This window comes from Maylandia zebra, linkage group LG17 (assembly GCF_041146795.1).
Source record: "Maylandia zebra isolate NMK-2024a linkage group LG17, Mzebra_GT3a, whole genome shotgun sequence".
NCBI classification, from domain to species: Eukaryota; Metazoa; Chordata; class Actinopteri; order Cichliformes; family Cichlidae; genus Maylandia; species Maylandia zebra.
In genome coordinates, this window is record NC_135183.1 from 25,820,661 (window position 1) to 25,835,293 (window position 14,633).

The 14,633-nt window shown below is 41.5% G+C and overlaps 1 protein-coding gene across 12 annotated transcripts in view; it reads left to right on the plus strand.

The window, feature by feature from the left end:
* The window catches only part of magi2a (membrane associated guanylate kinase, WW and PDZ domain containing 2a), a 273,490-nt gene that overhangs the window by 238,356 nt on the left and 20,501 nt on the right, over nt 1–14,633 (plus strand). For 11 of the 12 annotated variants that reach the window (XM_004548382.3, XM_012918390.3, XM_012918391.3 and 8 more), the window contains 2 exons: nt 8,309–8,340; nt 11,292–11,499. The exons of the other annotated variant lie outside the window; for it this stretch is intronic. In XM_004548382.3, coding sequence (XP_004548439.1) covers nt 8,309–8,340; nt 11,292–11,499 — 240 coding nt within the window. The remainder of the gene's footprint in view (nt 1–8,308; nt 8,341–11,291; nt 11,500–14,633) is intronic. 12 annotated transcript variants of the gene reach the window in all.

Consider the following 14,633-nt stretch of genomic DNA (forward strand, 5'->3'; position numbering starts at 1 on the left):
TTCCCTGGGAGGCTAGAGGAGGCTCACTGAATCAAACCCTTGTTCTTTTCTTCTTTTCCTTTTCTAGAGAGCAGACCTTCACCTGAGGTCTGCACGGTTTCTAAAGCAGCTGGTGGTCACATGAGGCGAAATGTCAAACCAGGCATAATGTACAGTTTACTCATGGTACTACTAGCAAGGGGAGTTTATGTAAGTGTGCGGGGGCTTGCGTGCAAAATTTGCCTGGGGATCTGTGCGGATAAGATGAGGAAAGTGTGTGCCTGGCTGTTGTGTAGGTGTGCGCACAAACTGTGTGAATCAAACCATGTGGCTCGGCGTTTGTGCGAGTGCGTGGGCGGGCAGCAGTGAGGGAGAATGTGGCATGTTAGTGGAAGCTAAATGGTCGAGCGTACATGTGAAAGAGATGATAGTCTCGGCAGCTAATTACAGCCCTGCATCTCTGCTGGTGTTGCAACGAGGACACAGACTGTTAATGGTCTAGATCGCCACTAATGAGCCTGTCTGGCATTGACACACATACACGTGCCACCCATACACACAGGCACAATAATTACTGGTGATGAGCGACAGAGTGGCCATTTGTTGGGCAAAAATGGCTCAGGAGTCAAACTGAAATTTAAGGGATGGATAAATATCATAACTATATTATGAGTGTTGGCTTTTTCAAGGTGATGAGGCTTAATTGACTGGAAGGTTTGATCATAAATGTCCTCATTTGGTCAACAGGCAGCGTGCTTCTATTGTCGGGATTTCAACAACGAGTTCTTTGGGAGTCATGGAAATAAAGCTTGAGTTAAAAAAAAGAAGAAAAACCACTAAAACAACAGATTTAACTGAACTTTAAAAGAAAATACTTTGTTATGATCAGTTGCTTTTATGACAAAACTTAAACAAACAAAAGTTAAACAGCCTGCCATGCTGCAAAAACTGATCATGGATCGCGCTTTAGGAGCGCAGGCCTCCACAGATCCCAAACTGTTGGTGCACCTGGGAAAACAGCAGGAACAAGCTTGAATCACAGAGGGTCTACCCCACAGCCCAGAGGTGGGGTAGACCTCTGGGCTCTAAGTATCATATTTCTAAGTATCATCTTAGAAATATAGGAGACCGCAGAGGTCCATGTCCCACGGATCAGAGCTGTTTCAATGAAACAAAAGGGGTCTACTATAGTTCATTGTGTATGACCAACTTTAAACTTGAAGACAATAGTAGCAGGATGGATACAAAGGTATTTACTATCTTGCACTAGGAATCTAGCTAATCAGGTGGAGCCCAAGTTAAAGGGCAAAATACAAGAAATTGCATCCTAAATATCCCAAGATGCAGCGATCGGAGTGTAAGTGTGCATCTGATAGCGTGAATAAAAAATTGTATTAATTCTTATCATGAATGGATGAACATGTATTTTAAAAAGTGGTCCGTTTGTAAATTTAAGCACCAGTCCACTCACCATTTACTATTTAAACTGTACTGACAGCAGATCTTATCATTTCTGACCCTCGTCATTTAAATACACATTGTCAAGATTGCAGGAATTGCCACCTTCTCTGTGAGTAAAACTACTCTATTTCTCTGTGCGACAATGACTTTCCAAAGCTGAGAAGTCATGTGCACTTTGCATTACAGTAGTAAATGTTCTGTTCTGTGTCCATGACAACACCAAGCTGAGCAAGGCAAGGCTTGCTGAACAAAGAGTTGATCATACTAACTCTCTTTGTTTTTAATTTTTCCTGTGAAGTCGCATTTTTCCTGTGCTGCTTCTTGTTTCTACTTCAGTGAGTTACTTTACTTCTTTCTAGTTTGTACATACAGCTGTGGAACTGACACAAACAGGATGCACTGTCTAAGTGTGTGAGGGGAACCTGTAATTGAACCTTCCTCGCCTCACTAGCCATTCTTGATCTTTGATGCTGGACATTAGAAGTGTGTTGTCATAGTAACACCATCATAAAAAAAGCCATAACAGTATTGTCGGATTGTGGTTGTGGGAGTTTGTGAAATATGTGGGTGTTATGAAAGCATAAAAGCTGTCAATCTCACTTCCAGTTGACTTTATGTGTGTGTGTGTGTGTGTGTGTGTGTGTGTGTGTGTGTGTGTGTGTGTGTGTGTGTGTGTGTGTTTTTGTGCATATGTGTGTGTTTTTTGTCACAAGGTGGTAGATCTGTCTGCAGGATTAAAGAGTGGCCATTAAAAAATCAAATCCAAACATATGCACACATATACACACTATTTAAACTTAAGCTTGTGGTGCTCGTTCAGTCCTCCGCATCAGATTGCCATTTCAGTTAAAGGGATGAGCTGTGTGCCTGGCCCTGAACTGGCAAATATTTGGAGAACGTGTCAGAGACTGAAGCATGACAGTTGTTTGGTGACAGATATCAGTCAGTTCCTCTCATCTCTCTCTCTCCCACTTTCTGTTACTCTGCTGTGGGGCACAAAAAACAGCCAGCTCAATTAGAAAGTGTGGCCAGCCTCCAGTGGGCTAAAGAAGCGAGCCAAATTGCTATATGTTAAGAGGTAGATCATCATTTCACCAGCATTATGACAGTTTTATTACGATGGATAATAGCTTGGCTAATGTTTACAGCTCGTCTTTTTGAGCATGTTGGGTCAGGGAAGACCTGCAACTCAAATCTCACAGGTGGTGCTGCGAGTCTCACACCGGTCACAGTTTAATGAGCTGTAAGAGGTGATTTTATTGGCAACCACCCTGTTTTGTCTCCTTACACATCTGTGGATATCCTACAGCAATTCTTCTATTTTGAGACCTCTCCCCAGAAGTAAGGCTTCAATCACACTGGCCAAGAGACCAGTTGGCAGCCTCTTGGCAAGCTCTAGGTCACTAGGGAAATATGTGCAATTCAGGACCGTTTGGCAAGGGGTAGCTGGAAGTTGTTGGCTGGGTAAAATCAGTTGGAAAGACAGTGCTTCACCAAAAAAACCCTTGCCCTTTTACTGGGTACCAGCAGATTTCATCAGTCACCCATAGTTAGTGTTAATAACGACTGCCCAAAACCTTTAAAAACCATTCACCAATCAGTTGAAGAATACACATTTTTCCCTAGCGACCAGCAGTTGCCAGGGGATCACTGACCAGTCTCAAGGCCTGATTCATTCACGTTTTAGGAACAAATTTCATAACAACATCCAGCAACAACTCAGCAACCAGTTGGGGAATGTGCATTGCAATCAGTGGTTGCCAGATAGCTGGTCTCTAGGCTTGCATGGCTACGGCTGAATGAACTGAGAAACCGAAGACCCATCACATTCATAAAAATTAAACATTTACTCAAGCTGAAATCAAGGAAGAAATAGGGTTGTTTTCTGTCAGTTTTTTTTATTTAATTAGACTACTTTTGGTAACCCAAGGAGCCCCCTAATGGTCACTACATATAATGCAGGTTTTAGGCACTTAAGAACTCTCAATACAGAACTTTAAATACAGTCTATGTTCTGAACAAACAGTAACACAACCGCTGATATTTTTTGCTGTTTTTTTTTTTTAATGACATTCACCCATTTTTTCCCCATTGGAAGCTAATTTTGACAGCAGCAGGTTTTAATAAGCCAACATGTAAGATTTAATTTGGCGCTTTTGAGAACCAGTGCTTTCTGTGAAGTCCCTGCCAGCTCCAGCATCTCTGGAAACATTTCCAGTTCCAAACTCTTTAATTAGAGTTTTGCCCAGAAACCAGGAATTGAAAATGAGGCACAACTTCAACCAAATGCCCTTCACTATTACCTGAAGCTGTGCCATGGATGGAGTGGAGTCAGACGCAGTCATTACCTGTGCACTTTTACTGATGTGTATTGCTGTTGTTATACTTATATTGGAAAAGGCTGACGCATACAGTAGGACAGGACACCAGTTAGCTCAGAACTTAAGTGCAAGTTGGACGCTGCAGGGTTCATGTAGCTCTCTGTAGCTGAGCTGACAGATCTGATTAGCATTTGGGCTAAGAGCTTTCAGCACCACGAACAGCTCCTTTTGCCCTCCCTCTCTCTCTTGGTGTTCTCTCTCAGCCGCTCACCCCTTCTCAACTTCTAGCCATGGGGCACTTTGACACCTACGTCTGCATAAATGTCTGGTATGCCTGAGCTAACAGTGTCTTTAACCCGTGGATCACCTCCGTCAGTGATGCCAGGTAGTTCACCCTCTTTCTGTCGGTCTGGCTTATCTCAGGTTCTTTTACCCATGTGGAGGTTCTGCTCTGTTGTTGCCTCTTTTGCTCACTGTACCCTCCACAAAGACTCAAATCTAGGTATTCTGGAAAGCTGTTCATTGATTCACCTTCTTTGGGAATAAAAGCAAAAATCCTTCTCTGCCCCTCAAGTTATAACACTTCAAAAGTCTTTCTTTTTTTGCGCTGATAAAAATGCTCCCATGTGCATTGAAAGTGAAATTGTTATTGAGTTTTAGATAAGCTCCTGTAACTGGTTTGTTTCTAAAAATGTTATTTGGCTTGTTTTGACAGAGAAGAGCCAGTGCTCTGAAAAACATTGCTGGAGTTCTCTTTGTAGCCTTTGTTAATTTCCATGTTGTCACCATTCCACTAGTGGCTCAGTGAGACGAATGTTTTTACAGTGCGATTGGAGTCTGGCCAGGCCAAGACTGGGAAGGCTGGTGCATAATTCGAGCAGTCACCCTTTAATTTGATCCCTCAATTTGCATGTGCTTGAAGCTTCCCAGAGGGAAGACTGTGGCAGCACTTGAAAGACAAGAGAAAGAAAAAGTGAATAAAGAAGATGGAGAATGCACCTTTTCTTAATATGCTCCTGTGAATTGCACTAAAGAAAAGTGCTTCATTACTCTGTGTCTGCATGTATATGAATGCATATATACAAGTGTTTGATGCTTGCTGCATGTCTTGTACTTTTTTACTGATGATTTTCTTTCATCGCTCAACTCAGAATTCTGGTTCTTGTGCTTGGACAACGTTGTAAGCAGCTGAAATGTGTGGAATAACATTTTAAAGGTCAAAGCAAGATGAATTGGGAAGTGAAAGGAGAAAGTATGTTCTTAACTTGCTGCACTGCATTGCAAACTAAAACCACTTTATGGTCACCCTGAACTTAAGTGAAAGTCAGAGTTTTATTGCTGTAGGCACTGACAGATCAGTGATATATTCACAAACGTCTCTTTGCCTAGTGTAGTTGCCGTCCTGCTGAGTGCTGATATTGAATGCTTTAATGAAATGTTTGCTGAAGATTGATCAGAGGTATTGAGTGAGGTCAGCCTTTCCTCATTTCAAGTGAAAACTGAAACAATGGATTCATGTTGAGTGTTCAGTTCTTTTATACTACCTCTGGATCCCCTAGTTACCTTTAGATGAACAGATTTAGACCTAGGTTAATTTTTTTCATACCTTCCTGGTGTGAAACATCACCTGGGGATAGGACATGTGATGGCTTTTATGGTAAATCATTGTAGCTGGGTGGTTATGTAGTTAGACAAATTAGCAACTAGTTGCCTTTAGAAAATTTAGAATTGTTAATTTATTAAGTTGAAAACAATTCATATTATTTAATGTACACCACCGTTTAAATGTTTGGTTACACAGTAGCCCAGTAGCTAGGGCTGCACGATTAATCGTTAGAAAATCGCGATCTCAATTCATACTTATGTGCGATCTCATTTCCAAATGACAACGATTTAAAAAAAAAAAAGAAAAAAAAAAAGACGACGATTGTACCGCATTTTGATCCGGGACGTAATCTGCATGAAAACAAGCGCTCACTCTTCCTGCTCAACAAATGACAAGGGCGGAGCCTTATACCACGTGATACAGAAGCTGTGCCGTGTGATGCTAAAATTAGCAGGGACAAAACAACGGAGAGCACGTCAGGGATGATGAGAAAGTGACAGGAGAAAATCCGTCCCGGTCAACCACCCAAACATCAATAACGGGAACCTTATACAGCGCTTCCCTATACACGTCGAACTCCCGCAGGCACAAAGAAATTACGGAGGCTATTACTTATCACCTGACCAAAGATAGGGCTCCCATCAACACTGTGCAAAACGAGGGATTTAGGAAAATGATCAACACCCTAGACAAACGCTACACAGTGCCGTCCCGCAACTATTTTTCTATTGTTGCACTACCTGCTCTATACACGCAGTGTCGAGCAACGGTGGAGACGGAATTTCAAGCAGTACAACATTTTGCGGCAACAACAAAACGAGACATTTGTTGTTTTTATGTTTATTTATTGTTTTTATGTTCAGTCTCAACTGTTACGAAGTTGATGTGCAGTTAATAAGCGCAATAAATATTTATACTGGAAAAGAAAATCGTGAGAGAATCGTGATCTCAATTCTAAGCAAAAAAATCATGATTCTCATTTTATGCAAAATCGTGCAGCCCTACCAGTAGCCCACAATCACCAGTTACTTCATTGGCTACACCTTGCTAGTATTGGGTTGGGCCAACTTTTCCCTTCAGAACTGCCAGAAGTGGCATCGATTCATCAAAATGCTGGAAACATTTTTGCTTCATACTGACATGACAGCATTGCACAGCTGCTGCAGATTTGTCAGATGCACATCCACACTCTATAGGAGTTAGATCCAGTTACTGTGGAGACCATTTGAGTACAGCTCAAGAAACAGTTTGAGAGGATTTCAGCTTTGTGACACGGCATTTTAACCTGTTGGAAGCATCCATCAGAAGACTGGTACACTGCGGTCATAAAGGGAGGGACATGGTCAGAAACAGTACTGGGATAGGCTGTGATGTGCCCAAAGGGTACCAAGAAAATATCCCCTATACCATTACACCACTAGCAGCAGCTTGAATGGTTAACACAAGGCAGGATGGATGCATGTTTTTGTGTTGTTTGTAGTGGGCCCGTGTGAATTGGATCCTAAGTTTCCTGTTCTTAGCTGTGGTCTTCTGCTGCTGTAGCGTCTCTGCTTTAAGATTTGCGTTCAAAGATCCTCTTCTGCATACCTTGGTTGCAATGAGTGTTTATTTGACAGCTCAAAGCAGTCTGCTCATTCTCCTCTGACCACTGAAGGCCATTTTCACTCAGAACTGGCGCTCAGTGGATATTTGCTCTTTTTTTTTTTTTTTGGAGGATTTTCTGTAAACCCTGCAGATGCACATGTGGGAAAATAAATCACATTGTCTGGCACCAATAGCTAATCCATATTGGAAGTCACTCAGATCACCTTTCTTCCCCATTCTGATGCTCAATCTGAGCTTAATCTGAATTAAAGATTTTATTTAATCACATAGGAATTGAATCTCCACTAAGACCCCCACCTTTATCTTGATTATTGTTGGATGACTTGCTGACAGCTGTCCATGTGACAGACATTGAAACACTGAAAGTCAGCGAGCTCACTGAAGACTCAGTTTGTAGGATTACATCTGTATCCGTGACTTTTTCTCTTGAGGCTAAGTGTGCACATGTTCAAGTGTGTTGGCTGGTGCACATTTATCAGTGAGTCATTTTTATATTTTTTACCTGTCACAGCTGACTGAGCTCTGGAGCCTGTGTCACCAGTAGACTGCCCTCATTTGGTGTGCAGTACATGATAATATAGAACAGTTTGTCTATGTCACATTAGTAAAACCAGAGTGTCTGTATTTGTGAGGATCAGGATTTGTAATACTACATTTTAATGTTTTTTATTCATGCAGCTGATTTCGATTTATGGCCTAAAATGTTCAGCAAACATGCAGCTGATTTCTCTAATAATCGCACCTGCTCATAGATAAGCATTTAGCAGCTGAGGAGATTTGAATTTCCTTTAGGAATACTTGTGTAATAATGTAATAATTTGTCAGTGTTGTTTACAGCTTGTTTCCGCTGCCCCAAGTGGCTATAAATATAATAACGCAGGTTTAAAATGCATCAGTATAAAGTTTGGCCTCGCTTTCTATTTAACAGAAGGCAAACATTATTACCTGATATCTCCAAATCAGAATAAAAATCACGTTTTATCAGTAGCAAATACTCTGTATGTGCAGCAGTGAATTTTCTCAGGTCTTATTTTAATCTCACTTTACATTCACAGTTGGTTTCTGCCTCATAGAAATGTATTTGCCATCGCTTGCTTTGTGCTTTCATCATGTTTTAGACGTCCTTTTCTTCGTCCTTTCTACCACTTACAAACACTGCTGTCATGTCCCATTATTGTCTTCATTTGGTTTAAATTTAATTCAGATGTTTTCTTCATTTTATTATCCTCTAAGATATACCCTGGAAACCCTGGCTTCATTGGGTAAAAATAAGCCTCACATCTCATCTTTTTCCGTCTAAAACATAAGTTGTTTTTTTGTTCTCTCAACATTACAGGTCACTATTCACCCTGGAAGACCCCTAAGCAGGTAACATGCAACATCCTCAGAAATCCAGACTATCCACATTTCTGCTTTTTTATTCTGTAGATTACCACCAGTGGCTGCAGTGTGCATACGTATGTGCTAACTGGAAAAACTCTAAATTTAGCAGTGACTTGTCTGCTCTTTTGTCCGTCGTACTAACCCCCACTGGTGACTCACTATATGTCCGTGTCCCGCTTTTGATATTCAGCCCTTCTTTATCGTTATGAGATGGCAGAAAGTCCAAGTAGCCCACTCATAACATCACTAGACTTGTATCCTCCAAGTCAGGCGTGATTCATAGCCTGGCTGGGTGCCATCAGGGTAATTTACACTCAGGGCATTAGGACTATTATGCTACAGCTCTAGTGCTGCTATCCATCTGTGTTCAATGCTTTGGCATGAGCCAGATATGTTTCATCCCCTTTTTAATCTTCATTTCATAACATTTGTCCATTTGGCAAAATGTTTCAAAAGCTTTTCTGCACATCTATACCCTGCTTTTCTTCCACGGTCATTTATCTTTCACCTTCTTTCTCTTTTTTTTTTCCACCCAGTAGAGCAAAAACCCGTCATGTGGCATCTCTGCAAACTTGCCTTTAGCTCCGAGTCCTGCCTCCACTGCTGTTATAAATACACTACTACACTGTCATTTGCTGTCCCTACAGGCCTCTAACAACTCTGTCCACCAAACACCCTCTCAGATCAGATTCATTTTGCTTTATCTGTGTCACCCTCATATTCCTTTCATGCCTTGGCATCTTCCCAGCACTGCTCTGACCAGTCCCTGACCCCAGCTAATGTTGTCCCCATTCCAGTTCCCAACTAACATCAGAGGAAACCTCAGTTGTGCAGCTTTTAAGATGCTTTGTCTGCTGAAATCCCCTCATTGTTCATCGTTTCTCCTTCCATCTCAACACAATCATCGTCTTTCATCTCTCTCAGAATAATTGTAATCCTAAACTCTGAGCTTTTGTAGTGCAGCAGTCAGCATACACAACCTCTCTCTTGTCTTGTTTGTTCACCTTTTTGGATGCCCCACCTGCGCCTGCCCCTCTCTTTTAGGTGCTAAAGCCCCCGACACTAGACTTTAGTACTCGTATAATTAGGTGTAATTTGTTAAAGGAATACTTCTGCAGCAGAGAATGAAATATGGAGGACTTTGGCTAATAAGGGAAGACAGGAAATCTCCTAATTGCCATATTGACCTATAGTCCTGCAAACACTCACCCCACAACTCCCAAGAGTTTTATTTGCAAATGAGCTTATTAAGATTTGCCAATCAAACTCAGCCGATACTGTAGGTAACGGAGAACAGTGCTTAATGTGGCAACACATACAGGTGTTTTTCATTCAGCAATGCTGTCAGCCTGCAGTGCGCTCTATTCATGTGATCAAGTAGATCATCGCCATAGTGTGCTTGCTTCAGTGTCTTAATCTCAAATAAGAAGAGACAGAGTGAAAGAGAGATCAGGATGCAGAAGTCTACTCCCCGCCTTAACAAGGTCCCCAGTCTCAGCAGCCTGCCCTATGCAGACGTGCTTCACATCAATAGCAGACGCGACTGAAAACTGCAAAGAGCGGAGCTGCTTTTCATTCCTGACCAGAGCTTCCATGAAGTTGATATTTATTCTCGGTACATCTGGAACCAGATGACCTGCATTTCTCAGTATTAAAGTATGGCACTATGCAGCCAATCTCGCCGTCTCGCTTTCAAAAGGCCTGTTGTTCCCTCCAGATCTGTCGCTCACCCTTTTTTGACATGTCAACATGTCATCTTGGCTATCTGCTTAGTGTCATGCCATGACTCAGGCGGCCCCGCTTATCTGACACATCAAGGCTGACACTTTGACTGGTGATGTCAAAACTGCCTTTGTCACCTCCAAAGCTTGACAGCACATTTTCAGATGTCTTTCTGGATGAAAGTTATCCGATTTCTGATTATATACCACACTCTACCTTACAGATAGAGAATAACTTTTGCTCTGGCCCTTAGAATCGTCTATCATTTTTTTTAAATGTCCATCTAGATGTGCCAATCACATATGTCAGGTGCTTTCCTCCCTGCACACATCCCCATAAACACTGTGATCTGAATGCCAAATAGAAACAGCTGGCAGTATTTTGCTTATTTCTACTACTAACCTCACTAACATGCTTGAATTGACAGTTGGCGAAACACTGCCCCCTAACAGGAAATATTGAACCACATCAATTAGGTGCAGCAGGCCTGTCAAGCTTTGTTCTTTCCCAGATGTTAAAATATTTTAGCAGGGCTGCCTATTGTAGTCACATTTGGGGTATTTCTTTAGTTGTCATAGTTATCTCAAAAATACAAGGCGAAGGCTGACTTTGCAAAATGCTGCATTCCTGATGTTTCAATCAAAGATGTAAAATTATAATTCTGAATACACATCATCATTAAAACAGTTTGGAAAAAACAGTAAACGGCGAGTTCAAGTGAGTCTGTAACTGACACACTTTGGTGCTTTTTTTAATGCCCAGGGCATCATCATCAGTTTCCTGAGTTGTCTTTTTGCCAAAGCTAAAAGCATCAAGTCTTTTCCAGTATGTTTTTTCTTTCACCACATGTTTTAATCTTAAAATGAGAAGGAGACAGATGTTACGGTTACATAAAAACATGTAAATTGACAGGCACCTTTTTGTGAGTCGAAAGCATAATTTTTTTTGAAATTTAGAAATGAGTAGTTTTCCTTACTTTTCTCTGAAAATAGACATGCATTATTAAGTTGTAAATATGTCCGAGCAGGCAAAGCTTGACGGGTGTAGCAGCCATAAATGGGCGCGGCAGGGTTTAGTGAACTGTCACAGCTCCTTAAACGAAACCGTGCCTAGGAGTTTACGGTTCTTACTGTGATTTTGAGGATGAAATCAAGCATCAGGAGTGGGAGAGCAGGAAGGGAAATACTGACCGCTCATGCCGCTGTGCTTTGCAGGTGCTGGAGCAGTGGGAGTCCCAGCAGGGCCAGAGCAGCCCTGCTCAGACCAGCCTGTCGGCTCCTGTTATCCCCCACAGCGCCCCCTTCCCAACACACCATCTTCACAGGGCCTCGGTCCCTGAGTCTGCCTCCGAGGCCTTGGCCCTGGCAAAGCCAGACCCATATGACCTTTATGAGAAGTCCAGGGCTATCTTTGAGAGTAGGCGTAAGTACCAGCGTTGATACTGCAGGTGAAGTGCTGTGAAAACACACTCCTCTCTAGAAATCAAGCAGGCCAGCTTCTACGAGGGAAGGCAGAGGAGTGAAGAGCGATCACTCTTTCTCTCAATCACAGAATTGATTCATTGTCACTTTTGTTGCTCCACAGAAATCTGAAAAAGTCTTCTGAAATTTGCTGACCTCTTTCTTCAGAGCTGAAGATCTGTGTCTGAACTTTCCACACAATAACCACGAGTATAAAATAAAAATCAGAAGCTGTGTAGATAACTAGAAATACTGATCATTGTAAACTGAGAAGTGTCCCTGAATAATCAGACAGGTGCTTCTGCACAGTTATATTTCCATCCTGTGACTTGTAAAATTATAAAATTCTACATATTATTGCGATTGTGCATACATCATTCTTTTGCTCAATTGAGCATTTTAATCAGTAGAAAGTAGGACATGCTTTTTATGCACATTTGTATTTGCAGAATAAGGATTTTAGTAACATCACAGATCTATATTATCATAGCACACAGGTACTAGAATTAGTTTTCTTAAATTCTGTAACGAGACATTTACACTAAATATTATTGTGTTTCTTTCACATTATTTCACATCATCATTTCACATTCTTTCCTACTTGAAAGTAAAATGTGTTTCTGGGAAACATAGTGAAATACGGATTATGTTGAGTTGGCTTTTCCACTCTCACAGTGGTGTGTAAGCCAGTTTCTTCACTGATTCTCTTTAGAGGTTAACATCTGCCTTGCATATAACTGATAACAGGTCTCATGGATTCATGGCTTGACAGTATCTTTCCTCTGGTTTATTGGAGGATATTGCTATAGTAAAGTTACAGTAAAGTTTTTATTGTTAAGGCTGCTGTATATGAGGTACCTGCTATTCAAGAGGACACGGCTGTCAGAAAGTCTTCTCATCAAATCTTCCTGTTTCGCTCACTGTCGCTTCCTCCTCTTCTGTGGCGGATGCCGTGATCACTGCTGCCTTCCTCTCAGTAAAGGTCAGGGGTTGTGCCTGGTAATGCTCAGTAGGAAAAACACACAGACAGATTTTAGCAGTGCTCCATTTGACCGCCTCACTGGTGTAGGTAAAGCTGGGTGTGACCTTTTATTTAGCATCACAACCTCAGGCCAGCCCAGACTCCGTCAGCTGTGGTTAAGTTCAGTCTTCTCTGACCCTTAATAAATTAATGTCAGCGATTACATAAACAGACTGAGGTATAGGATCAGGTATTTCAAACTCTTTAGCATACATTCTCAGCTTTATGAGCCTGTATTAAAAATGGTCACAGTAGGTTTTGTGGGTTATTCAGTGTGACAGGGAAAAGCAGGTGTTCCTGTTTTGTTGTGTTTTCTTAAATATAATTTGACAGTTTCATACGCATTAAAGTCAAAGACACTTCAAAGACGGACATGTGAGATCCTGAGTGAATAAATCCCAAGCAGGCTGCATTGCTTGAAACCACTCGAGATTTTGTGTGCGTGTGTTTGTATCTTTGAAGAAGATTGTTCGAAGATTGTTTAGACCAGTGCTCCCAACCTTTTTTCATCTGACTACATCTACTACTGCAGCCCTGTCAGACGGACTCTAAAAACCTGTTCACAACATTCTTGATCTTTAAATCTGTTAAACTGAGCTTATTTTAAACTGCATCTAAACACTTTTGGCATAATTTTCAATTGTAGATAGTTATCTGATCCAGATGTCCTTACCTGTTAGCGTGTTATTTTAGCCATACGTCACTACTGCTCAGTTTAATAGCTGGTGACCAATTTCACCACTTTCGAGTTTTGTGTGTACAGTTTCGACCTTTTCTTTATTTTTTTCCATTATATTGTTGGCTGCACATCCATGATGAGAATCTTCTGTTACACTATATCCTGAAGTTGCATGATTGTAGATTGTTGGAGAAATAGATCTGGTGACTGTGGGGTCCAATTGCTCAAGAAACCAATTTGAGATGATTTGAACTTGGAGGCATGCCTGGAAGCAGAAATCAGGAGATGGGTACATTATGGTCATAAAGGGATGAACATGGTCAGCAGCAGTACTCAGGTAGGCTGCCGGGTTTCACTAATGGTCAGTGGGTACAAAGGGACTGAAAAGGTACAAAGAAATTATCCTCCACATCATTACACCACCAGCAGCAGCAGTCTGAGTTTTACGCTAAGTTTTGACCCCAACGTCTGAATGCTGCAGCAGAAATCGGGACTGATCAGACCAGGCAGCATTTTTCCAATCTTCTATTGTCAAGTTTTGGTGAGCCCGTGTGAAATGTAGCCTCAGCGTCTGAAGCTACAAGTGGCACCAGGTACGGTCTTCTGCTGCTGTAACCCATCTGCTTAAAGGTTCACATGTTGTAGATTCTCCATGTCTACATGCCAACATGTATTGAGTGGCTGCCATGTGATTGGCTGATTAGATATTTGCAAAGTTATTCAAGTCCAGAGGAACAGGTGTACTCCTTATAAAGTGGCCAGTAAGTGCATTTCGATGTAAAGTTTTGTTAACAGCATTGTTTATTTGTTCATGCTATCTAGTCAGCCAACCTGTTCGACTTTTTCGGGTTTACTCCATTAATTAATTCAAGCTAACAGTGAGCTAATATTATAAACTACCCCCAAAAATACAGATATACTTGAACCTATTTCCTGAATTTGATGTTTTTGAGTGTAGAAATTGACTTTGTAATTTTGATTGTTCTTAAAATATAAAGAAAAAATATAGACATACTGAAGAAATCCACCACTTCTCTATAAACAGAACTGTATATTTGTGGTAATAGCTGCCTCGCTCTGCTCACCTGTAGTCCTGATTCTTTTTCTCATCATTCTTGTGGAGTCGCAGCAGAGCGCTCACTATGATTAAAACACTTACAACTGGAATCAATTTTTCATTCACAGCCACTTGTCTGTGGTTGAGTTCATTTCACTACTTTTGCACATCATGGCGTCGTGCAAAGCTCCTGATTGCAGATCAGTGCTTGCACCCCACCTCACGCTGTAAATAAGGGATGGGTATATTACACGCTGTAAGCACTTCCCGACTTTTATGGATGATGCTGAAATTCTGCAGTGACATAATGCTGAGGCAGGGCCTTTCTGCCTTGTTTCT